This window comes from Thalassophryne amazonica, chromosome 1, assembly GCF_902500255.1.
Source record: "Thalassophryne amazonica chromosome 1, fThaAma1.1, whole genome shotgun sequence".
In the NCBI taxonomy this organism is placed as follows: domain Eukaryota; kingdom Metazoa; phylum Chordata; class Actinopteri; order Batrachoidiformes; family Batrachoididae; genus Thalassophryne; species Thalassophryne amazonica.
Genome location: NC_047103.1, coordinates 149,394,665 through 149,419,309, shown reverse-complemented (window position 1 = coordinate 149,419,309; position 24,645 = coordinate 149,394,665). Strand labels below are relative to the sequence as shown.

Below are 24,645 nucleotides of genomic sequence, written 5' to 3'. Positions count from 1 at the left end.
ATAAATTCCTTAGTTCTAAATGCCATCATAATTATTTATAGGAAAACTTTCTGTTTTTATTTCTCAAACAAATGTTTGGGTCTGAAACAGTTTGGTTTTATTTTCCTACTAAGGTTTGAACTTTGAGAGTGTTTACACACGAGAGAAAAGTGAGAAAATGTTCATGCCTGATTGAGAAAGTGTATAAACTGTGTAGTGAGGGGTTTTACAGCTTTGAAACATCTATAATAATTGTAAAAAATAACGCTGCCTAACGTCGCGTATTTCGGGCAGTTTTTTAGAACTTAACTCCAGTGATTAATGAGGGACCACTGTAACACTTTATTGATTATATACTACAAAACAATTGATACGACGGCTGCTTTTGACGCTCTATTGGCACGCGTCGTGATTGGTGAAGTTCTTTTTCATTGCCGTCTTCCTGGCTTCCATGTCGTAAAATGAGGTGTGTCTGAAGCGGAGTCTGAATATTTATGGGCGTGTTTATTATAATTACGGTCATTTCCACCCGCCGCATTTATCAAGATCATGTCAGGCGTACGCCAGAAATGGGCAGGTGCGCACTGCTTGATACATGTCACGGCGACTTTGGTGTATTTCAAGTTTACGCCGTAAATTTACGCCACAAGTGCGCAACATTGATACATGAGGCCCATTGTGTGTAGAATTTTGAGGGGAAAAAATGAATTTCATCCATTCTGGAAGGCTGTAACATAATGTGGAAAAAGTGAAGAGCTGTGAATACTTTTGCGGATACACCGTACTTCAAATAAATTTAAGTATCTGTGACTTTCTTTTTCCTCCTCCATTTTCCATACAGCCCCAAGTTTTCCTGATTTGGCCTTGTATAATTCTAACAAAAAAAAATTAGGAAATGATGGTCTTGAGGTTAAAGCGGTGGGCTTTAGATGAGAGGATCTCCTGTTCAGTTCCCCGCCAGACTGAAAAATCTCTGAGAGCTATTGAGCAAGGTCCTTAATGCACATGTTACTCCCAGCATGCAGTTGAGTGCCTTCTTGCATTACAGTACACTGCTCTCTGTGTGTGTGTGTGTGTGTGTGTGTGTGTGTGTGTGTGTGTGTGTGTGTGTGTGTGTGTGTGTGTGTGTGTGTGTGTGTGTGTGTGTGTGTGTGTGTGTGTGTGTGTGTGTGTGTGTGTGTGCGCGCAAGAGAGATTGTAAAATATTTTATCAATGCAGTCCAGTCGTGTTGTTCTACATGCTTTGTGTGATCCTTTTTAATTGTTTTTAATGTTTAACTTTTTCCTGTTTACTGCATGTTAGTGCCACACCTGATGAAAAGAAAAAGAAGTAACAACAGTTTTGTTTATCAATTAATGATCTGACAACACGTCATCAAGCTGCGCCGAAAGACGGCAGCGCTGATGGGGAGCTCCGTTCAATTCGCACTCCTTTTGCTCGTTTTTTGTTTTATTTTACCTTCTGCACTTGCAATTTACCGCATGAGACGCTCCGCTTTGAGTATGACCGTGCAACACTTTTGGATTTACGTTCCTCAGCGGGAGAGGAGCCGCTCTTCGAGGATGGCGTAGCGGACGTGCTGCCCCTGGTCCTAAACACGCTCGTGTTTCTTTGTTCTTCACGACGCAGCGGGACAAAGAAAAAGACACGGAGAGGAAAAAGAGCCGGTATTCTGTGCAGAACTCGACAGAGACATAATAAACCTCTGCTTCCCTCTATCCTCCTCACCAACGTGCAGTCTTTGAGGAATAAAACGGACGATTTATGTGCACGGATTAGCTGTGAACGGGACACTAGAAGCTGTTGTGTTTACACCTTTAGCGAGACCTAGCTGGAGCCGGACGTGCCTGATGGCTTGTTAACACCAGATAACTTCACCATTCATCGGCTGGACCGGACCAAAAACTCAGGCAAGCTGGGCGGAGGGGGTGTGTGCTTTATGATTAACTCCTCGTGGGCCACAGACGTTTGTATCCTAGCGTCTCATTGTACACCAGTCCTGGAGTTACCATTAAAGTAAGGCTCTTTTATCTGCCCAGAGAATTCAGCTCCGTGATACTAAGTGTAGTGTACATTCCACCTACTACATCCGAAGCTATTAAAACCCAAGCCCTGGACGAGCTGTATGGGATTATAAATGGACTTGAAAACACACACCCCAATGCTGCTTTCATTGTTTTGGGAGACTTTAATCGAACAAACATGAAAAAAGTATTGCCCAAATACTATCAGCATATTACTATGGCCACCAGTGGAGATCAGACCCTAGACCACTGCTGTACACCCTTTAAGGACAGCTACATACCCCTCCTCCGCCCCGCTGTAGGCAAGTTGGACCACAACATGGTCCTCCTCCTTCCTGCCTACAGACAGACTGAAACAGGAAAAACCGGTTCCTAGGGAAATATTCAAATGGGACACTGCAGCAGACGAAGCTCTCCAGGACTGCTTCGAGACAACCGACTGGCAGATGTTTGCTGACTCAGCAGAGGGAGACCTCAAGGAGTACACAGACTCTGTCATTGGTTATATAGGGAAGTGCATTGGGGATATTGTACCAAAAACCACCATCTGCACCTACTCTAACCAGAAACCATGGGTCGGGCTAGAGGTACGTGCCAAACTCGAAGCATGCACCGTTGCCTTTAATTCTGGAGACCCTGAGGCCTACAAAGCAGCCAAGTACGACCTCAGAAAGACTGTACGAGCATCACAACGGGAGTATAGGAAGAGGGTCGAATCTGCCCAACAGAGCGACGACGCGCGGCAGGTGTGGTATGGTCTCCACTGCATGACGGACTACAACGGGAGGAGCAGGTCTGTGGAGATGTCCAGCACATCATTCCCGGACGAGCTCAACACCTTCTACGCCAAGTTTGATGCAGACACCACCACACCTGTCACGAAGCCACATGTAGACAGTGAGGACGCCACACTCCACATAGACACAGCTACAGTGAGACGGGCATTCAAGAAAATAAACCCTCGTAAGGCTCCCGGGCCTGACGGCATCCCAGGGCAGGTGCTGAGAGTCTGCTCTGACCAACTCGCCGAGGTGTTTACCAACATCTTCAATCTGTCACTGAGCTTGTCTATTTTGCCCACCACCCTCAAGACCTCCACCGTTGTTGCTATTCCAAAGACCCCCACAGCAACATGCCTAAATGACTTTCGGCCCATAGCACTCACATCTGTCATCATGAAGTGCATTGAGCGGATCATCAAGAAACATATCTGTGCCTCCCTCCCCAACACCCTAGACGCCCTGCAGTTTGCATACAGAGCAAACAGGTCGACAGAGGACGCCATTGCTCTGGCAGTTCACACCTCCCTCAGCCATCTGGAGAAGGGGAATACGTATGTGAGAATGCTAACAGACCACAGGTAGTGAGAATCAGCAGATACCTCTCCTCCACACCTGTCCTCAGCACAGGTGCTCCTCAGGGCTGTGTTCTCAGTCCTCTTCTCTACTCCCTCTTCACGTATGACTGTACAGCCAAGCACTGCTCTAACGTGATCCTCAAGTTTGCTGACGACACCACCATCTTGGGCCTTATCACTGACAACGACGAGACTGCCTACAGAGATGAGGTGAAATCACTGACCAGCTGGTGCCAGGAGAATAACCTCTCTCTGAATGTCAGCAAAACTAAGGAGATGATAGTGGACTTCCGGAGACAGCGCGGAGGTCAGCACTCCCCCATCCACATCAACAACACTGAGGTGGAGCAGGTCAGCAGCTTCAAGTTCCTCTGCGTCCACATCACCGAGGACTTATCCTGGACCTTACATGCAGACACTGTGGTTAAGAAAGCCCGACAGAGACTCTACTTCCTGAGAAGGCTGAAGAAGTTTGGCACGAACACCACCATCCTCACGAACTTCTACAGGTGCATCATCGAGAGTGTGCTGATGGGCTGCCTCACAGTGTGGTACGGGAGCTGCACCAGCCAGAGTCAGAAAGCACTGCAGAGCGTGGTGTGCACGGCTGAGGACCTCACTGGCAGCAGTCTTCCCACCATCCAGGACATTTACCACAGTCGGTGCCAGCGTAAGGCACGCAGCATCATTAAGGATCACACTCACCCCGCAAAAGGACTATTCGAACTGTTACCCTCTGGCAGGAGGTATAGGAGTCTGTCAGCCCGTACCAAAAGACTCAGGAACAGTTACTATCCACAGGCTGTCAGACTACTGAACACTAAATAACACAGAAATATGATAACACTGCACTAAGCCACTTCTTTAACACTATATGTCTATTGCTGTTATCAATGTGACTGTATCTTGTATGTCACCACCAGTGATGCCGGTAACGTGTTACTTAGTAACGCGTTACTCTAATCTAACCACTTTTTTTTAGTAACGAGTAATCTAACGCGTTAATCTTTCCAAATCAGTAATCAGATTAAAGTTACTTCTCCATGTCACTGTGCGTTACTATTATTTTTCATTGTGGGTCGATAGCAGCATTAAACTTGGTCTGTGGGCAGGAGGTCGGGGTTCGATGGAACTGCACACTTTAAGTGAGCTGTGAGCTTTTCATCCACGGTTTTTTGCATCTGCCCGACTCGTCGTCGTCTCCTCTTAAGGCACGGTGATCAGCACACCTGCACTGAGCTTTACAAAGACATTTTTATACTTTTTTTCCTCCTTTATTTAGAGCTGAGCTGAGCCGCTCCATATCTGCACGTTAAAACAGCTGATCCTCCGCGACGCGTCAACAACTAACACTATTTTCCACTCAAATGCACCTAAACTCTCTTTCTGAGGACCACATGATGTGAAAACACAATAAAACTTTCTTACCTGTAAATCTGGTCACGTTTTCTGCATAAATAAATGTTATCCATTCTTTGTGCTCAAACGCCAAAGTAGGGGCGAATCCAGATGGAATGGGGGTGTGGGGGAGGGATGTGCCCCCCCACAACACCCCTAGATTAAAGGTCCAGTTTTGAAGCCTTTTTTTACTACAACTACTAATACTACTTAAAATAATATTAATTTCGACAAGTAAAATATTTAGAGAGAATTTAAATGTTAGAAAAATGCTAGAATGAATTTAATAGTTACATTTATAAACAATGTAGGTTCGAAATTGGAAGTTTTACTGTTACAGTGCTGTCAACAGTTAAATATGTGGTCAAGAAAGAGGTCTTTATTTTACTTTTTATAAAACAAGTATTTATTTTCATTGAAGTCAAGAAAGGGTGACTATAAAGTGAGTTTTGGCAAAACAGGTATCATTGTCATGTTGAGGTGGCAGAGGGTTGTTGTCGGGAGCTGGGAAAAGTAACTAAAAAAGTAACTAGTAATCTAACTTAGTTACTTTTACAATTGAGTAATCAGTAAAGTAACTAAGTTACTTTTTCAAGGAGTAATCAGTAATTGGATTACTTTTTCAAAGTAACTGTGGCAACACTGGTCACCACCTTACCTTTCATAACTCATCTCAGTTTTTACTATTTATTATTACCTGTGCAATAACTTGCTACACAACTGTGCAATATGTCATGTGCAATAATACTATGTGCAGTATGAACAATACTACAACCTGTGAATACTACAACCTGACTACTGCTGACTATTATTATTATTATTATTTTTTTTTTTTACATATGCTTATATTTTCGGTATTTATATTGCATGCTATTAGTACTTCCTGCGAGTTTGAACAGTCCTCATCCTAAGCATTTCATTGCACTGTTGACTGTGTTAACCTGCATATGAACAATAAATTATCTTGTATCTCTTGTATCTTGTAATTGTCAAGCAAGAAATATTTTCTGGTTATAGTCTGGTCAGTGCTCATTTTCTGGCCTGTATCATGCAGTTTTTTTTTTTTTGTTTGTTTTGTTTTTTTATACACTCTGCAATCCTTTACAGGTACATCTCAGTAAATTGGAATATCATTGAAAAGTTAATTTATTTGAGTAATGAAATTCATAATGTGAAACTCATATATAGATTCATTACACACAGAGTGATATATTTCAAGCATTTATTTCTTTTAATTTTCATGATTATGGTTTATGGAGCTAATGAAAACACACAGTTCAATTCAATTGTGTTTCCCATCCTGAATGCAATATCCTCCTGGTATCCATCTGTCTGTGGGAGACGATGGTGCTGCTTTTTGTTTTTGTTTGTTGTTTTTTTTTTTTAATTCCAAATTTCAATTTAATTCAATTTATTTAATTTATATAGCGCCAAATCAAGTTGCTTTACACAAGTAAAGTTTAACCTTACCAACCCCTAGAGGAAGCGCACTGGTGACAGTGGCACGGAAAGACTCCCTTCAATGATTTGAGGAAGAAACTTTCAGCAGATCAGACTCAAAGGGGTAGCCCTCTGCTTGGGCCATGCTGCCAACACAGTTGACAATACAAATATACAGGAAATTTTTGTCTTTTATTTCTATCGGTCCTCTGCACACTGCTCCCACGTGTTGACATTGATGCTGCACATTTCCGTATACTTCTTGCAGACATCCTTGAAGTACAGGCATGGTCAACCAGTCAAACGAGTGCCCTCTGCCAGCTCACCGTACAGTAAACCTTTAGGAATGTGGCCCGGATCCATTCTCCTGACGTGGCCAAGCTAATGAAGGCGCCTTTCGCCAAGAATGGTGAACATTCTGCTCATGACCTCTGATGTTGTGCCAGTGAAGCAAACTGTACTGTACATGTTCTCATAGAATGAAGAGATCACTGCGAGGACTTTTTGGGGGACAGCTGATTTTTTTTGCAGGAACCTGAAGAGTCCGCTTCGACTGACCAGGTTGAAAGCCTTGGTCAGGTCAATTAAGGCGATGTAGAGTGGCATTTGCTTCTCTTGACACTTCTCCTGCAGCTGGTGTATTGAAAAGATCATGTCCACGGTAGACCTCCGAGCTCAAAAGCTGCACTGGGACTCTGGGTAAACACACAAGGCCAAAGTCTGTAGACGTGCTAAGTCAACACTGACGAAGGCCTTCCCAACAGTGCTGAGAAGGGAGATACTTTGATAATTATTGCAGTCGCTTCTGTCTCCTTTGTTGTTACTCAAGGTGATGATGCTTGCATCTCGCATGTCCTTTGGAATGTGTCCCTGTTGCTAGCAGAGGCACAAAAGATTGTGCAGGTGTTTCAGTAGCACAGGTTTCCCACTCTTTAAGACTTCTGATGGGATGCCATCACTCCCTGGGGCCTTCCCACTACCAAGGCAGGCAATGGCTTTTCTAAGCTCTTCCATGGTTGATGGCGTGTCTAGCTCTTCCATGACCGGCAGATCTTGTATGGCCTCGAGGGCTGTGACTGTGACAATGTTCTGTGTTGCGTACAGCTCGAGATAGTACTGAACCTAGCGCTTCAGCTGCTTCTTCTGGTCTGTGATAACTTTACGTGCCTTTGACTTGAGTGAGTCAGACTTGGAGGTGGATGGGCATGTTGCCTTCTTGATGCCTTCATACATGCCTCTTGCTTCCCCATTGTCAGCAGCTGTCTGTATATCAGCCAGTATGAGTTGGCACAGTGGCGGGAGGTTTGTTGGGCTTTTCTCTTGGCAGCTTTGAGGGCTTCTAATGTACTGGGTGTGGTCGCTGCCTTGTAGGCCAGGAGGGTTCTCCTCTTGGCCTTAGTCATAGGCTCCATTTCCTCCCAGTGGGCCTCATACCAGTCTGCATTTTTGTGCTCCTTTTTCCCCATAGGCGTTGATGCCCGAGTTGTACACAGCATCTCGAAGGTGGGACCACTTGGCATCAATGACACCCTCTTCACCTTCAGTGACGTATCTTCAGTGACGTCTTCTTGCAACTGGCTAATGAACTGCTGCGTTTTCTCTGAGTTGCCAACACAGTAGGTGTTGATGCATGGGCGGCCCTTCTTCTTAGAGTGGTGCAGCTTCCTTGGAGCTACGCGTACCTTGTTGGCCACGAGGAAGTGATCCGTATCACAGTCTGCACTATGGTAGCTCTGGGTGAGGAAAACACTGGCAAGGTCTGCACGCTTGGTGATGACTAGATCCAACTGGTGCCAGTGGTGGGACTGCGGGTATCTTCAAGACACCTGGTGGATATCCTTGCATTTGAAGAAGGTGTTGGTCATGCATAGGCCATGATAGCAGCACAGCTCCTAGTTGTTGGCCATTGTCGGTGATCTTGCCACTTTGATAGACACCTAGGCAGGTGGGCCAGGCCTTGTGATCAGCACCTACTCTGGCATTGAAGTCTCTGAGTAGGTAAAGGCCTTCTGTGCTGGGAATCCCAGCTATCACTTTGTCTAGGGACTCGTAGAACTGGTCTTTTTCCTCTGGTAAAGTGTTGGACCATATGCACTCATGATGGTGGTTGGGCCTGAAGGTGTTGAAAGCCGGAGGGCAAGGATTCTCTCACTGCCACTTGTAGGTAGCTCAAAGCACACGACCAGGGTGTTCTGCTGTCAGCTGTCTGTCTGCTGAGCTTCCTGGAGGCAGGCAACGTCAACATTTAGGGGCATTTTAGGGGCTGCCCATTTAGTTGTGAGAGTTCCCTGTCAATGATGGCAGTTTTGTGGGCATTGTCAATTTGCTGCAGATCAGCAGAGAGGCCACGGCACATGGTCCTGACGTTACAGCTTGCAAAAGGAAGAGCTGGAGTCTTCTTTCTTCTTTTGCTCTTGTTGCCTGGTGCAGAATTTGTGGCCTGCCTTTCGAGGTTTATTCTGAGCTTCATGCACCCAGTGGAGCAAGCAGGCCATAGGGAGACAGCACCTTACTGACTGGGGGCTGCCCAGCTTGAGGCAGGTGGTAGCTGTCTTATGAGATGCGATGTTCCCTCCCACCATTAGAAGTGACCCCTAGCACCTGTTTCCTTCGTCAAACAGATGAGCTTATAACCGGTAAACTGCCACTTCTCATGTTGTGCCGGCATCTTGCAATGATGCTGGAGTGTCCTCTGCAGTGGAGCTACAAAGCCTGGCCAAGCTAAAATGGAAGATCCGCTGTTGCCCATGCAGGAGATCCCCCCCTCTCCACGCTGTCACTGTGGTCCAAAGGAAAGGCAGAAACCAATGCAGTTTAGCAGTGGCAGCATCACAGGAGTTGCTAAGAAAGTGCTGGTCAGCAGCAGACCACCTTAGGGACTCCAACTCCAGATTGTTCCTCAAGGTTTACTCCTGAAAGCCTTGTTCAAGACTGGATATAGCTGCAAGGCAGTAGAGGTTTGAGATCAGAGTTTCCTTCTCTGAGATGAACTGCCTTCCTAGTCTGACAAGTTCCATCTGCCCGAAGCATCTGCCTTGCGAAAGAGTGACAATTTCACATTTCGACAACCCATTTAGGTGTTACTTTATTTCACTGACTCATTCTCTCACACACACACACACACACACACACACACACACACACACACACACACACACACACACACACACACACACACACACACACACACACACACACACACACACAGATGTTATAAAGAGGCTCAGCCCAGCTCCTTAACCCTACAGGGGTTCTGACAGTAAAACATCAAAGGGGCTGGACCAGTTGATTACATACACAGCAGGGACAGACCTTTGTGCCTGCTACAATGCACTGAGTGATTGGAACCTGAATACGCGTTGTCAAGACAGGTTTGAGAATGTTCAGTTGTACCTGGCCCCTGCAGGGGTCCTGCTGGGAAATAAGCGACATGCATGTCTCAGATTAACATGTTTGAAAGCCCCTTTCACACCGGGTCTGCATACAGTTGCAGTAACGCAGGAATGTCTGCATCAGTTGCGCGCAGCAGAGGGGGAGAAGCTTGAGGAGGTGAGAGCTGACTGTAATGAGCAGGTGTGCGCTCTTATTTCTCTTCTAGTTTCTTCCTGTGACTGCTGCAGCTGCAGCCGATGATTGTGTGCACGCACGATCCGTCTGTGAGTGGACATGGGGATGTCCTCAATGAGGACACTGGATGTGGACATATCCTCTACCTGGCGGTCAGTCTGTGAGCAGGAATTGATGGACTTTGGCTGAATCTCAATTCTACCCTTCGGCCCTTGCCCTAATGCCGCGTTCACACCGGGCGCGACGCGAGCAACTGCAGCCACAGGTTGCCATGTAATCCCTATGTGAGGACGCGTTTTGGTGCCAAACCGCACAGCGCGACGCGATGGAGGCGAGTGAAGCGACGCGAGTGAAGCGATTTTGAGCGTTTTGCGCGGTTGTGGCGCGATATTGCATCACCTCACGTCGCGCTGCTCTCCTCCCCAAGTTCAAAAATCTGAACTTTTTCGTCTCGTTGCGCCGCGATGACCAATCAGTGACTGAATATGTAGTGACGTGGAGATGTCTGGAGTTTCACTGAAGGTGTGAACATGTCCTGTATCTGGTAGCAGCCTGTGAGCAGGACTTATGTCTCTTTTGTCCTTTATTTCACAATCATGACAGAGTTTTTGGAGCGAACAGCAGCACCACAGCAGCGGGGAGCGGAGTTTCTTTTTATTTGTATTTTACATGCGCGCGCGCGTGAATCATCCTGGAGATTATTTTACTTATTAACTACACACCTGTATAAAGCAAATGGTGACTGGTTTCTAAACACAATTATGACAGAGTTTTAGAGCGAGCAGCAGCCGTACTTGCAGCAGCAGGGAGCGGAGCTTTTTCCTTTTTTTTTTTTTTTTTACATGTGTGCGCAAGCGAATCGTCTGTAGAAAATATTTTATTAATTAACTACACAGATGTATAATAAAACAAATGATGACTGGTTTCTAAACATAATTATGACAGAGTTTTTTGGGGGAAGAGCCAGCTGCAGCAAGCAGCAGAGTTTTTTTTTTTTTTTTTTTTTTTTTTTTTTTTTTACATGTGCGCGCGCGAACGGGACAGTTGATCCTCAAACTGGGTCCCGCAGAGGTGGAAGGACCACTGAAAGCAGCTGTCACCCAGTCACAGCTCCTGCAGCAAATAATGATACTCTCTGTATTGGGAGCTTTTCACAACAACTCGCTCCGTGTGATCAAGGTCCGTCATGTTAACTTGACTGACAACTGTAGCCGGCGAGCGGAATGGAAGCTCCTCTTATTTGATGACGCACCGGGGCGAATTTTCGCAGAGAAAGTCCACCCAAGCAGAGCGACACACCGGGCGAAGGAGGCGCGTCCGTCGCCTGGCGACCCACGCGAATTTGTAGTGTCTGATCGCGCCCGGTGTGAACGCGGCTTTACCCATTCCCCTCCGTTTTGCGTGGGCACGAGAGACAGAGGGGTATCTCAGTTCTCTTTTTAGAGCGAGGCGGAGGGGTAGGCAGAGGGCTTCAAACCTCTCCAAACGGAGTGTGCATCCAGATTTACTCCGTTTGGAGGGGTAGGAGGAGCTTACCGCTGTCTCCAAAGAAACAAACATGGCACCCAGAGCTGCACAAATGAAATGGCTTTCATTACAAATTACACTGTTTAGAAAGTTATAACTTGCCAAAAAACTTTACAGGCAATTGCCTATGACAGCAACGTGTATGCTGCTGGATGCGTGTTGCGTATATTGTCGTTCTGAAGAATATCATAACTTTGCTCGTGCGCTGAGGCGTTATAATGCATATACACACGAACACTACAATAAGGCACTTTTATATCTCACAATGGAGAAAATCGTGATAAAGGATAAGCACGTTAATTTGTATGTTCATAAATCTTTAGATAATAGCGACCCTTGCTGTTGGGTTTCAAAGTCTGTAACACGTGTGTATTTTGTAAACAAACAGGGAGCCCTGAGCACACTCCGCTCCTAATAAGCTTTTGAGGCAGAAAAGGAGGAGAAGTTTCCACAATAGGAGTAAGTTGGAAAATATATACACACACATGTATATGTGTAACACATAACCTGATGTCCTGATAGACCGCTATTATTTGTCAAGGGAATTTCTAAAGGAAATAGGGCTGGATGTAAAAAAAAAAAAGGGAGATTTTGAAAAAGAAATACGAGGTCTATTAGATAATAAACCGACCCTTTTATTTATTTATTTATTTTTTTAACTATATGGATTTGAATGACGTGCGATTACACCAATCATGCTTGAACCCTCGTGCGCATGCGTGAGTTTTTTCACGCGTGTCGGTCACATCATTTCCCTGTGGGCAGGCCTTGAGTGAGATGTGGTCCCGCCCTCTCGGCTGAATTCCTTTGTTTCACACGCTGCTCGAGACGGCGCGCGTTGCTTTATCAAAATTTTTTCTGGACCTCTGAGGAATATCCGAGTGGACGCTATTCGAGAAATTAAGCTGGTTTTCGGTGAAAGGTTTAACGGCTGATGAGAGATTATGGGGTGTTGCTGTCAGTGTAAGGACTTCCCACGGAGCGGGACGTCGTGCAGCGCTTCCAGTCCCCGTCGTCGGCCTGTTTAGACCTGAAAACATCCTAATTTAAGGCTTAATTCACCCAGGACGTCGTGAGAGAACAGAGAAGATTCAGAAGAGGCCGGCATGAGGACTTTATGCGGACATTCCACTGTTTAAGGACATTTTTTAACGGAAACGACTCGGCGAACCTGTGTGCGCCGCGACAGGAAAAACACCTCCGTGTTGAAAACCATTTGTAAAATTCAGGCGGCTTTTGATGGCTTTCAACAAGTGAGTAACTGAGAAATTGTTTAACAGCTTGGGCATGTTCCAACTTGCCCGTTAAGGTTTCCAACGGAGGTGTTTTTCCTGTCGCGACCCCCCGTGGTCTGGTCCGGCCTGACATGCGACTCTGCCAGCACGTTCTTTCATTACAAAATGTCCGTTAACAAACTCCGAATAAACTCCTCATGCCAACTTCTTCTGAAAGTTCTCTGTTCTCTGACGACTTTGGGTCAACAGAGCCTGAAATGTGGAAGTTTTCAACTTGAAACGGCGAGACGCTGCCGCCTCAAAGCGCAGATCGCCGTCAGGCGCCGTGGGCCGTCCTTACGGCGACACTACCAGACCAAAATCTCTCATCAGCCATTAAAATTTTTACCGAAAACCAGCTGAATTTATCGAATGGTGTCCACTCAGTTGTGCCTTACAGTTTTGAAAAAATTTTGATCAAACAAAGCAGCAGTCTCTGAGCCATTCCTAAACAATGAAAAAATCGACGAGAGGGTGGGCGACTCCTCACTCAAAGACTGCCCACAGGCGAATGACGTAACCGACAGGCGTGAAAAAACTCATGCATGCCCATGAGGGTTCAGTCATGTCTGATGTAATCACACGTGATTCAAATCCATATGGTTTTTGAAAAAAATAATAAGGTCGGATACTTTTTTAATAGACCTCGTATAAGGTTAACAGGACTAGATGCAGCCCATAACATACATACAGATGCTGGTCATATAATGAGAATATCATGAAAAAGTTGATTTATTTCAGTAATTCCATTCAAAAAGTAAAACTTGTATAATGTATACATTCATTCCACACAGACTGATATATTTCAAGTGTTTATTTATTTTAATTACTAATTAATTTATTTATTAATTACTAATCAATCAATGACTAATCAATTAACAGTATTATTACTGTTGTTAATGATTAATTATTATCAGTATTATCAACATTAATGAATTACTAATACTATTTATTATTATAAATTACAAATTAATTAAATTAATTATTAATACCTCTAAATTCTCTGACTTGATTGTGATGTGTCGAAGAAATCTGCAACTTCTTCTATTTCTTTGCATTAACGCAGAGAGGCGAGAAAATAAAAAGAGCAAACAGGCTACTGTAACAAGTTTTGCTTCGGTTGCCATGCTGACAAACAGTGAAGACGGCAATTTGAGACGGGCAGTTTTTTCACCCCTAAGGCGGAGGGGTGTCTCAATTCATAGGGCTCAAGGCATACCCCTTCGCCTTACCCCTTGTTTTAAAGGGGTAGGCATAGGGGAAGGGGTACAAAAGAGAATTGAGACTGGGCCTTTGTTTAACACAATCGTGAGAGAACTCATGAGGAGGTGAGAACACAGAGGAGCTGCAGCCAGGCTTTGTGATTTATAGCTCGGCAACAATGGAGCACAGCAGGAATCATAAATTGTTGCCGGGTAACGTTATATTGTGTGGGTGTGGCATCCAGTCACGTTAAGTACGTTACGTTGCCTCAACTTGCGTGAAAACTGCTTTCTTTCTACATCCAGTGCTCTACGCAGAAAATCCGCAAAAAAAAATTAAACGTTAAATTTTTTTGTGTCCGTTTTGTGTTTCCCTTTGAGTTCCTCGGCGTATTGTTGCGTTAGGCTGCAAAACTCGGCATCGTCGCGACGGTGCATGACACAACTCTGTGTACAGTCACCGTACAGTAGATCTTTAAGAAAGGGACGTGAAAGGGGCTTAAGGCAGGGAACACAGTGTGACTGCAAGGTGTGGAGCATTTACATGTAAAACAGGTTTAACATGTAGAGGAGGACACACATTGTATACCAAGATAATAATCTGACTTGGTGAGTTTTGTCGGAACAGTACATTGTGTGCAGTGCGTGTGCCACATAACTGACATTTTTTTTAAGGGTGGTAATAAGTTATGCAGTGCCTATAATGAGTTTTAATGGTGTGTGAGTCAAGAATATTTTTAGAACCTTAGACCTCAAAAGTTTTTAGAAGAAGAACTCAGCCCTTTAATTTCCTGTTAATTGTGATTTTTTTTATGCTAATTTATTGTTTTAATGTACAACCCCTGGCAAAAATTATGGAATCATCGGCCTCGGAGGATGTTCATTCTGTTGTTTAATTTTCTAGAAAAAAAGCAGATCACAGACATGACACAAAACTAAAGTCATTTCAAATGGCAACTTTCTGGCTTAAAGAAACTATAAGAAATCAAGAAAAAAAATTGTGGCAGTCAGTAATGGTTACTTTTTTAGACCAAGCAGAGGAAAAAATATGGAATCACTCAATTCTGAGGAAAAAATTATGGAATAATGAAAAACAAAAGAACGCTCCAACACATCACTGATATTTTGTTGCACCACCTCTGGCGTTTATAGCAGCTTGCAGTCTCTGAGGCATGGACTTAATGAGTGACAAACAGTACTCTTCATCAATCTGGCTCCAACTTTCTCTGATTGCTGTTGCCAGATCAGCTTTGCAGGTTGGAGCCTTGTCATGGACCATTTTCTTCAACTTCCACCAAAGATTTTCAATTGGATTAAGATCTGGACTATTTGCAGGCCATGACATTGACCCTATGTGTCTTTTGGCAAGGAATGTTTTTACTGTTTTTGCTCTATGGCAAGATGCATTATCATCTTGAAAAATGATTTCATCATCCCCAAACATCCTTTCAATTGATGGGATAAGAAAAGTATCCAAAATATCAACGTAAACTTGTGCATTTATTGATGATGTAATGACACCATCTCCCCAGTGCCTTTACCTGACATGCAGCCCCATATCATCAATGACTATGGAAATTTACATGTTCTCTTCAGGCAGTCATCTTTATAAATCTCATTGGAAAGGCACCAAACAAAAGTTCCAGCATCATCACCTTGCCCAATGCAGATTCAAGATTCATCACTGAATATGACTTTCATCCAGTCATCCACAGTCCACGATTGCTTTTCCTTAGCCCATTGTAACCTTGTTTTTTTCTGTGTAGGTGTTAATGATGGCTTTCGTTTAGCTTTTCTGTATGTAAATCCCATTTCCTTTAGGCGGTTTCTTACAGTTCGGTCACAGACATTGACTCCAGTTTCCTCCCATTCGTTCCTCATTTGTTTTGTTGTGCATTTTCGATTTTTGAGACATAACATATTGCTTTAAGTTTTCTGTCTTGACGCTTTGATGTCTTCCTTGGTCTACCAGTATGTTTGCCTTTAACAACCTTCCCATGTTGTTTGTATTTGGTCCAGAGTTTAGACACAGCTGACTGTGAACAACCAACATCTTTTGCAACATTGCGTGATGATTTACCCTCTTTTAAGAGTTTGATAATCCTCTCCTTTGTTTCACTTGACATCTCTCGTGTTGAAGCCATGATTCATGTCACTCCACTTGGTGCAACAGCTCTCCAAGGTGTGATCATTCCTTTTTAGATGCAGACTAACAAGCAGATCTGATTTGATGCAGGTGTTAGTTTTGGGGATCAAAATTTACAGGGTGATTCCATAATTTTTTCCTCAGAATTGAGTGAGTCCATATTTTTTTCTCTCTGCTTGGTCTAAAAAAGTAACCGTTACTGACTGCCACAATTTTTTTTTCCTGATTTCTTATAGTGTTTCTTAAAGCCAGAAAGTTGCCATTTGCAATAACTTTAGTTTTATGTCATGTCTGTGATCTGCTTTTTTCCTACAAAATTAAACAACTGAATGAACATCTTCCGAGGCCGGTGATTCCATAATTTTTGCCAGGGGTTGTATTTCTAAATTGTTTCAGTTCTAGTTATATACACACTCACTTACTCATCTTCAGCTGCTTTTAAGGGTCATGGGGTGGCTGGAGTAGATCCCAGCAGTCATAGGGTGTAAGGCAGGGTACAGCCTGGACAGGACGCCAGTCTGTCACAGGGCTGCATATAGGCAAACAAACACATTCACGCCTGTACGCAAACTTACGGACAATTTAAAGTTTTCAATTCCCTAACCTGCATGTCTTTGTGGTGTATTCAATTGAATATAGGTTGAAGAGGATTTGTAAATTATTGTATTCTGTTTTTATTTACATTTTACACAATCTCCCAATTTCATTGGAATTTGGGTTGTAAGTGTGTGTGTGTGTGTGTGTGTGTGTGTGTGTGTGTGTGTGTGTGTGTGTGTGTGTGTGTGTGTGTGTGTGTGTGTGTGTGTGTGTGTGTGTCAATTACATGAAGGGGCAGTGGCCAAGCACTTAAATATGCTCGTTTTCCAATGCAGTAGGTTCCTGGTTCAAAACCCACCGCTGCCCATTCTCCATGTAATATAGCGTTCCATCAAGAAGGGCATCTGCTGTAAAAAATTTGTGCCAAGTCAACATGCAGATCCAACTCGGATCTGCTGTGGCAACCCCAAAACAAGGGAGCAACCAAATGGTCTTTATTTGTCAATTGCAAAGGGTGTTTTTGAGCCATTGGTAGTTGGGACCACTGGATGCTATATGCTGCAACATTTCTGTTTCTTCATGTCTTTTTCGTGCTTTTTTTGTTACATTGTTATATGTAGTATGATCAAAGCAGATGTCACCCCACTGAGTCTTTTTTGCTTGAAGTTTCTTCCATTATTCAAAAATGCCTGAGGGAGTTTTTCCCTAACTACTGATGCCAGTGGTTAAACCTTATTCCTGTGAAGCACCCTGGGGTGACTTGTGTTGTGATTTTGCACTGTATAAATTCTATTGAAATTGAAACTGACTAGTTCGATAATTCAGGCTTTTCTTCACAATGGGCCTCATGTATCAAAGTTGCGCACTTGTGGCGTAAATTTACGGTGTAAATTTGAAGTACACCAAAGTTGCCGTGACATGTATCAAGCAGTGCACACCTGCCCATTTCCAGCGTACGCCTGACGCGACCTTGATAAATGCTGCGGGTGAAAACAATCGTAATTATAATAAACACGCCCATAAATATTCAGACTCCACTTCAGACACACCCTCATTTTACGACATGGAAGCCAGGAAGACGGCAAAGAAAAAGAACTCCACCAATCACGACGCGTGCCAGTAGAGCGTCAAAAGTGGCCGTCGTATTAATTGTTTTGTAGTATAATTAAAAAAGTGTTACAGTGGTCCCTCGTTTATCGCGGGAGTTACAATCTAAAAATAGTCCGTAATACGCGAAACTGCTAAATAGTCAGCGTTATTTTTTTACAATTATTATAGACGTTTTAAAGCTGTAAAACCTCTGTAAAACCATTTTATACACTTTCTCAATCAGGCATTAACATTTTCTCACTTTTCTCTTGTGTGTAAACACTCTCAAAGTTCAAACCTTAGTAGAAAAATAAGACCAAACTGTTTTCAGGCCCAAACATTTGTTTGAGAAATAAAAATAGAACGTTTTCCTATAAATAATTATGATGACTTTTAGAACTAGCGAATTTAATTTTAACGATCAACCTACGAGGTTGGACACATAAGAAATTATTAATAGTGACTGACCAGTATTTCACAGATCGCGCCTCTGTGTCCTGACGCCGCGCCTTTTTCCACTCACACCTGGCTGCAGGTGTCTGTTTCCGAGTGACAAACACAGTTATGGGTAGTTGTTGGCGCGCTTTTTTTCCTCTGGGCGAGAAAATTCTTATAAACAGACACGCAGAACACAGAACATTGTAAAAAAAAAAAAAAAAAAAAAAGGCATGGCATGCAAAATTGGACTAAAAAAACGAAAGGTGAACGGCGTTATAGCGAGGGACCACTGTATTCTCTTTTCACATGTCAATAATTCTTGACATGTGGATATTTGCTCGCTCAGTTAATAAGACACGCCTAATTTTTCAGATTTCTTTATTCTTAAGATGTATTTCTTTATTTATTTTATTGTGACAAACGAATGGAGAAGACAAAACCTGATTGCAGCACGGACGAAGGGAATGACAACACTACAGTTGTAATTATCAATTTCATTGTCTAAAACGATCACACCACATAAAGTTAAGCTCAGCACTGCTCTGGCTCCATGCTCTGGAGAAAAAGGCGAGCAGCGCTTTCTTTGCAGTCAGTTCTGTGGCCACGGATCGTGCTCGATAGACCAGCAATCCCGCAAAAGCGGGATTTGTATTGATTATTATGTAGTATAATCAGGAAAGTGTTATTTATGTAACATATGCATTGATTTGTATAATAGCACTGTTTATCAGGCCGATCATTTTCATGTTTATGTGGATTCCAGCGCTGGTTCATTTTGGCGTATAATTTACACCACCTCTCGACCTGGTGTATATTTTCACGCCAACGACCACATTGATAAATGCCAAGTGGCACAGCCGTTTTGGCGTACACCCCATATACGCTCAAATATCGCCGTACGCACGTTGATACATGAGGCCCAATAGATGGACTTCCCTGATATATAATAATGATAATGATAATAAATGCAAGCAACTAATGTATTGGGAGAGGAGGGTGATGGTATCATTTTGTGAACTAGAGCTCTCGTTTTTGTTTGTTTGATTGTTTCTTTCCCGACAGAAAACAAGCAGTTAGCGTTAACATTGTTTTTTTTTTTTAAATTGTGATTCGCATTTCGCATTATCTTTTGACATTGTTTGAAGTAAATACACAATTATTTTCTTCAAGAATCTGTATATTAGTGTACAAAATTTACAACTTTTTTCTTTCTGTGTGTCGTGGAATTAGCAAAGTTTCATTATGACGTTTTTCCCTCGGCACTTAATTTTCACTCTTCTCAAGTGTCTGTTGGGATGAGCTGGTCTGTACCTGAGTTCTGGTGGAGGAGTGGGGCTGCCTAGTTGAGGTTTTGTTGTTCAAGCCAGACCAAATGTGAAGCCAAGCGTTAAAAGCCAGTTGGCTGCCAGTTGTTAGTGATGATCAGTTATGTGTGTAAACAAACACATCAAATAAATTGTTTTGGACGTCCATCAAAGTCAGCAGCTCAGGCGGGAATGGGCTTAGCGCCACCAATGTAGCATTTTGTATTTAATAACAATTAGTGTTGCAGGAGTAATGCTGTGAGCTGTACATTTACCCAGACAAAGATACAAAGTGGAGGCACAATAACCTTTGCTCTTCTTCATATTAGTATTTTTACTGTAGGAAAATAGACAGTATGCTGGAAAAGCAGGGTTGTGTCACAATGTGTCTGAAATCCCTAATCCTTGTCGGCAAAATGTGCTTTTCAAGTGGCTTAGATGCCCATTTCCCTCAGCAACTATTGTTTAAGTGAGTGAGAAACGGCACATTTTATCTTTGGCTTGTTACGTTTGTCCGCATTTGAAGCCAATATGGCAGATAACCAGCCTGAGCCTTTGTGAGGAAGGCCAGTTCTATTCAAAAAATCAGTTTGGCTGCAAAATTGCAAAAGTTGCAGACGAGCTGTGGGATGATTCTGCTGCCATGGTCATTAGACAAAATAGTTTTCTCTTCTTGCAAAGTGCCCTTAAGCAAAAAAGTGATCCCTCGGCTGCTTCAGCGGCGTTACTCTGTTAGCAGCACTGAGCTGCTCCCAGGTGGGAATTGTGAAATGTAACTACTCCTGGGCTGTAAATAAGTGCGTTTTCTTCACCTTCCACCTCCCTCTCATTTGCTTCCCTTAAATCCCGCGCAGGTACTTTGGGACTCGGAGACAGTGGGACTGTCGCGGGGCATCCAACTTGGAGGAGCTGCACCAGCGGCTGAGCCAGATCATGATCCGCCGTCTCAAGGCCAACGTCCTCAGTCAGCTGCCTCCGAAAATCCGTCAACGTATCCCCTTTGACCTGCCTAAGGAGGCTGCAAAGGTAGATGTTTGAAGAGATGTACAGATTTTTATTTCACTTGGCACTTTCTTTTTCCTTCCACATTTTTGTTTAATTTTTAGATGCCACAGATACACACAAGGTTTTTTTTTTGGGGGGGGGGGGGGGGGGGGTTGCCCATCTGATATTTAAGACTTCCCTGTGTCACCATGATGACTAGTGCTTCTATTTCCAGCCAACAATGCGTAAATCCACCTATTTATGCCACTATACCAAGATCTTTGTGCGTATGTCCCGCTTCCGTCATCATATGACGGTTTTGCAATAACTGAAGACTAAATGTCAAGTGTAGGTGTTTGTATCTGTTGTAGCTTCCACAAAGTTATGATTATGGTTTCTGCTTCCCACACCACACTGAATCTGTGAGAAAACATACAAACAAATGCAAATGAATATTTGACCTGCGCAGTTTCACTCTGTGTCTCCTCTGCTCCCTGCGTTAGGTCACTCATGTCGAGACTATGAGAGGTTACGGTTTCCCTGTGGGAGTAACCAGCTGCTCAAAAGCATACCATAAGCGTCCTTTATAACATTTTGTGTGCTATCTGCAGCAGCAGCAGCAGCAGAAAAACACTAGAAGAGCTCTTTCAGCACTCTACAGCTAATTATGCAGAGAGACACAATCCCAGGAATGACACAACAATAAGCAAGTTGCTCAGAAAAATGATGATGCTGGATTTTTTTTTTTTTAATTCCAAGTTTCCTAAATGTTAAGGGACGCTTTAATTGGTGAGCTAAATATGGTCAATGTATCTACACAGTGGCACCAATTAGGCCAGTACATGTATATACAGTATACAGTAAATGCAGGAAAAGTTCACGTCATGTCTTGTAGTTGTTCTCGCGTTGTTTTTTTGCCACTTGGCTGAACCAGCAACTTTGATGTGCCATCAAAGAAATGTGCTGTTGGATCATTTGTCTTCAGTGCACAGGAGGGTAGACTGGCTCTGGTAGTGCCACCTACAGGCTTATAGTGTACAGGGTACATGTCATCATCTCAGGTGAATATTTATGAACATTTGTGCAGGGTTAGGATTTTTGATTGGGAAGAGGTTTTTTTTTTGAGATGATGCACATAATTTTCAATTTTAATTACATTTATTCAGCTTATAACACACCAAATCACAACAAAAGCCGTCTCAAGGCGCCTCATGCAAAACAGTTCAACATAAAAATTTAAATAAATACAAATTTAAAAAATCAAGTACATAATTAAAAACAGAAGTAAAAGAATAAAACTGATTAAAAAATAAAAACTGTTCATAAGAAAGAGAACAAAAATAGGCTTTAAGTCTGGACTTAAAAATGTCCACGGAGTCCGACTGCCTCACAGTCACAGGAAGACCGTTCCGCAGAGTGGGTGCATGATAAAAAAAAAAAGCTCTTTGACCTGCTGACTTCTTCTTCACCCTGGGAACACAGAGAAGTATGGAAGCTATTTTTGTTGTTTTTCCAGGGAGAGATGAAACCATTTTGCTTCTATTTCCAACTTCTGATTGTTTTTTCAATATGGGTCAAAATATTTTTTATCATATAGAGTGTATTAAAAAAATTAAATGCAAAGATCAAACATCTGTCTACTAATTTTGACCACACTACATAAAACAGTCTGGAATGAATGATTGCTCAACCTGACAAATGTAATCTATTTAAAAGTTCGGAGGAATCTTTTAAATAAATTGTAATTCACTATATAATGATGACTAGTAGGGGTGTAACGATAGGCAAAAATCACAGATCGATAAGTACCTCCGTTTTGAGGTTACGGTTCGGTTCATTTGTGGTACAGAATGGGAACAAAATGCAAAATCTAAATTTGCTTTTTGTTTAAACCAACAGTTTATTGTAACATTATACAAACAGTAAAATAAAATAATTGCAAAGTGCTGCCTGGTAATAAGTTAAATAAAATATTCTCAAATAAACAACAAATATGTCAACTGATGCTGTCAATTGATTTCCTGAAAGCTGCGCTCCTCATGCATTGTGAATTCACACACACACACACACACACACACACAAAATGTAAATATAAGGTCTTACCTGTGCGTTTTAGTGAAGAAAAGTCTCTCTGTGGCACTTTGCGCCGCCAGATCAATTAGCAGACCGGAGTCTTCTCCCCCACTCCTTCCCCACCGGTTCTCTGTCTTGGCTCAACAAGTCGAAAAAGTCATAGCGCCTCAATAACGTCTCATTTACCACAGCCTCCATGCGATCCTGGCTGCACATGCAATGAACTCTCAAGAAAAAGTTATAGAATTACTCAGTTCTCCATGTGGAGCAGGGACACCGTCCACGTGCTGGATGATGTGCGCATCAATATTTACGTGTAACACTTCGGGGAGAAAAAAGCATTTATGGTACGTATTTAATTAAAAGTAAAAAAAAAAAAAAAACTTTGTCTAGCATCTTTCTGTGGAAATATCTCATATTACAGCATGGAGACCTGCGGCTTATAGACAAGTGTGGCGTGTTTAGCTACAGTTTCTTTTTTGTATTTAAAATTGGTGGGTGCGGCTAATATTCAGATGTGCTCTATAGTCCATAACTTACGGTAAACACACGCAAGGCGAACTCACCTGTGCACAGGCCTGTACTGAAAAGAACGTCCCGTACCGAAACGGTTCAATACAAATACATGTATCGTTACACCCTTGGATGGATGGATGGATGATGGATGAGATTTATTGTCATTCTCATTACAAGTGCAACAACGAGATTGCGCCCACACTCACATTTCCACAGACAAACAGCAATTAATCCACAATTATTACTTGTTTACCATAATAATGGCACACATCAGAATTAATATACATTTGACATTGTTTATGTGCACTAAACTTGAAACAGTCCGTTATCCAAATTGAGGTGATGTAATAATTTATTAATTTATACAGGGCCAAATCACGAGTAATCGCCTCAAGACGCTTCACAGACATTTAAAAGCAGAATAAAATAAAATATGATTAAAACACAATAAAAAAATTTAACCATAAAAAGGTAAAAGAAGTAAAATAAATAAAACGAATAAAAAAAGACACACAATCATATAAAGTACTAATGATAAAACAGGGAGAACAAATGTGTCTTCAGCCTGGCTTTAAAAGTCTCCCCAGAATCCGACTGTCGTATCAGCGCAGGCAGATCATTCCACAGAACTGGGGCATGGTGATAAAAAGCTCTGTAACCCGCTGACTTTTTCTTCACCCTCGGGACATGCGATAGTCCTACACCCTGTGAATGCAGAGCCCTTGCCGGCACGTAGGACTCAACCAGGCCAGCCAGATAGGTGGGTGCCAGTCCGTGAACAATTTTATAGGCCAATAGTAATACTTTAAAATCCGATCTCAAAGAGACCGGAAGTCAGTGAAGGGATGCCAGAACCGGCGTAATATGGTCAAACCTTCTGCTTCGTGTCAGAAGTCTGGCAGCAGCATTTTGAACCAGTTGAAGACCCCTGATGCTGGACTGTGGTAAACCAGAAAACAAAGCATTACAATAGTCCAATCTAGAAGAAACAAAAGCATGAATCAGAGTCTCAGCATCAGCCCTAGATTCATCCCATCACAGGATGGGACGAGTCTTTGCTGTATTTCTTAGATGGAAGAAAGTAGTCCTCGTAATGTCCCTAATGTGGAGATCAAAGGATGATGTAGGATCAAAAATTACCCCAAGGTTCCTCACTTTGTCAGTATGATGTATAACACATGAACGTAGGCTAAGCGCTAGCTGATCAAATTGATGCCGATGTCTTGCTGGACCAAGAACCATCATTTCAGTCTTATCAGAGTTCAAAAGTAGAAAGTTGCTAGACATCCAACTTGTCACTGCTGCGAGACAGTCCTGTAAAGATTTTATGTGGACAGGATTTCCAGCAGCTATCAGCATATACAACTGAGTGTCATCAGCATAGCAATGAAAAGCAACCCCAAAACGCAGCAAAATGTTACCAAGGGGTGCCATATACAGGGAAAAAAGCAGGGGACCCAGAACGGATCCTTGCGGAACCCCGAACATCATGCCCCTAAAATCAGAGGTAGTGTCGTTGCACAAAACACAGTGGGAACAACCAGATAGATAAGACGTCAACCACGCAAGAGCAGTTCCAGTAATTCTGTAACAATTTTCTAGCCTATCAAGTAGAATATGATGATCAACTGTGTCAAACGCAGCACTGAGATCCAGCAACACCAGTACTGTAGTAGTATCCGAGTCCATTGCTTGCAGAAGATCATTAACTACTTTAATAAGTGCTGTTTCTGTGGAGCGATGTTTTCTAAAAGCAGACTGCAGCGGCTGAAAAAGGTCATTCTCAGTA

At 42.9% G+C, this 24,645-nt stretch overlaps 1 protein-coding gene across 1 annotated transcript in view; it reads left to right on the top strand.

The window, feature by feature from the left end:
• Nucleotides 1-24,645, top strand: part of zranb3 (zinc finger, RAN-binding domain containing 3) — a 320,504-nt gene that overhangs the window by 86,018 nt on the left and 209,841 nt on the right. The window contains exon 7 of the mRNA XM_034175776.1: nucleotides 20,138-20,309. Coding sequence (XP_034031667.1) covers nucleotides 20,138-20,309 — 172 coding nt within the window. The remainder of the gene's footprint in view (nucleotides 1-20,137; nucleotides 20,310-24,645) is intronic.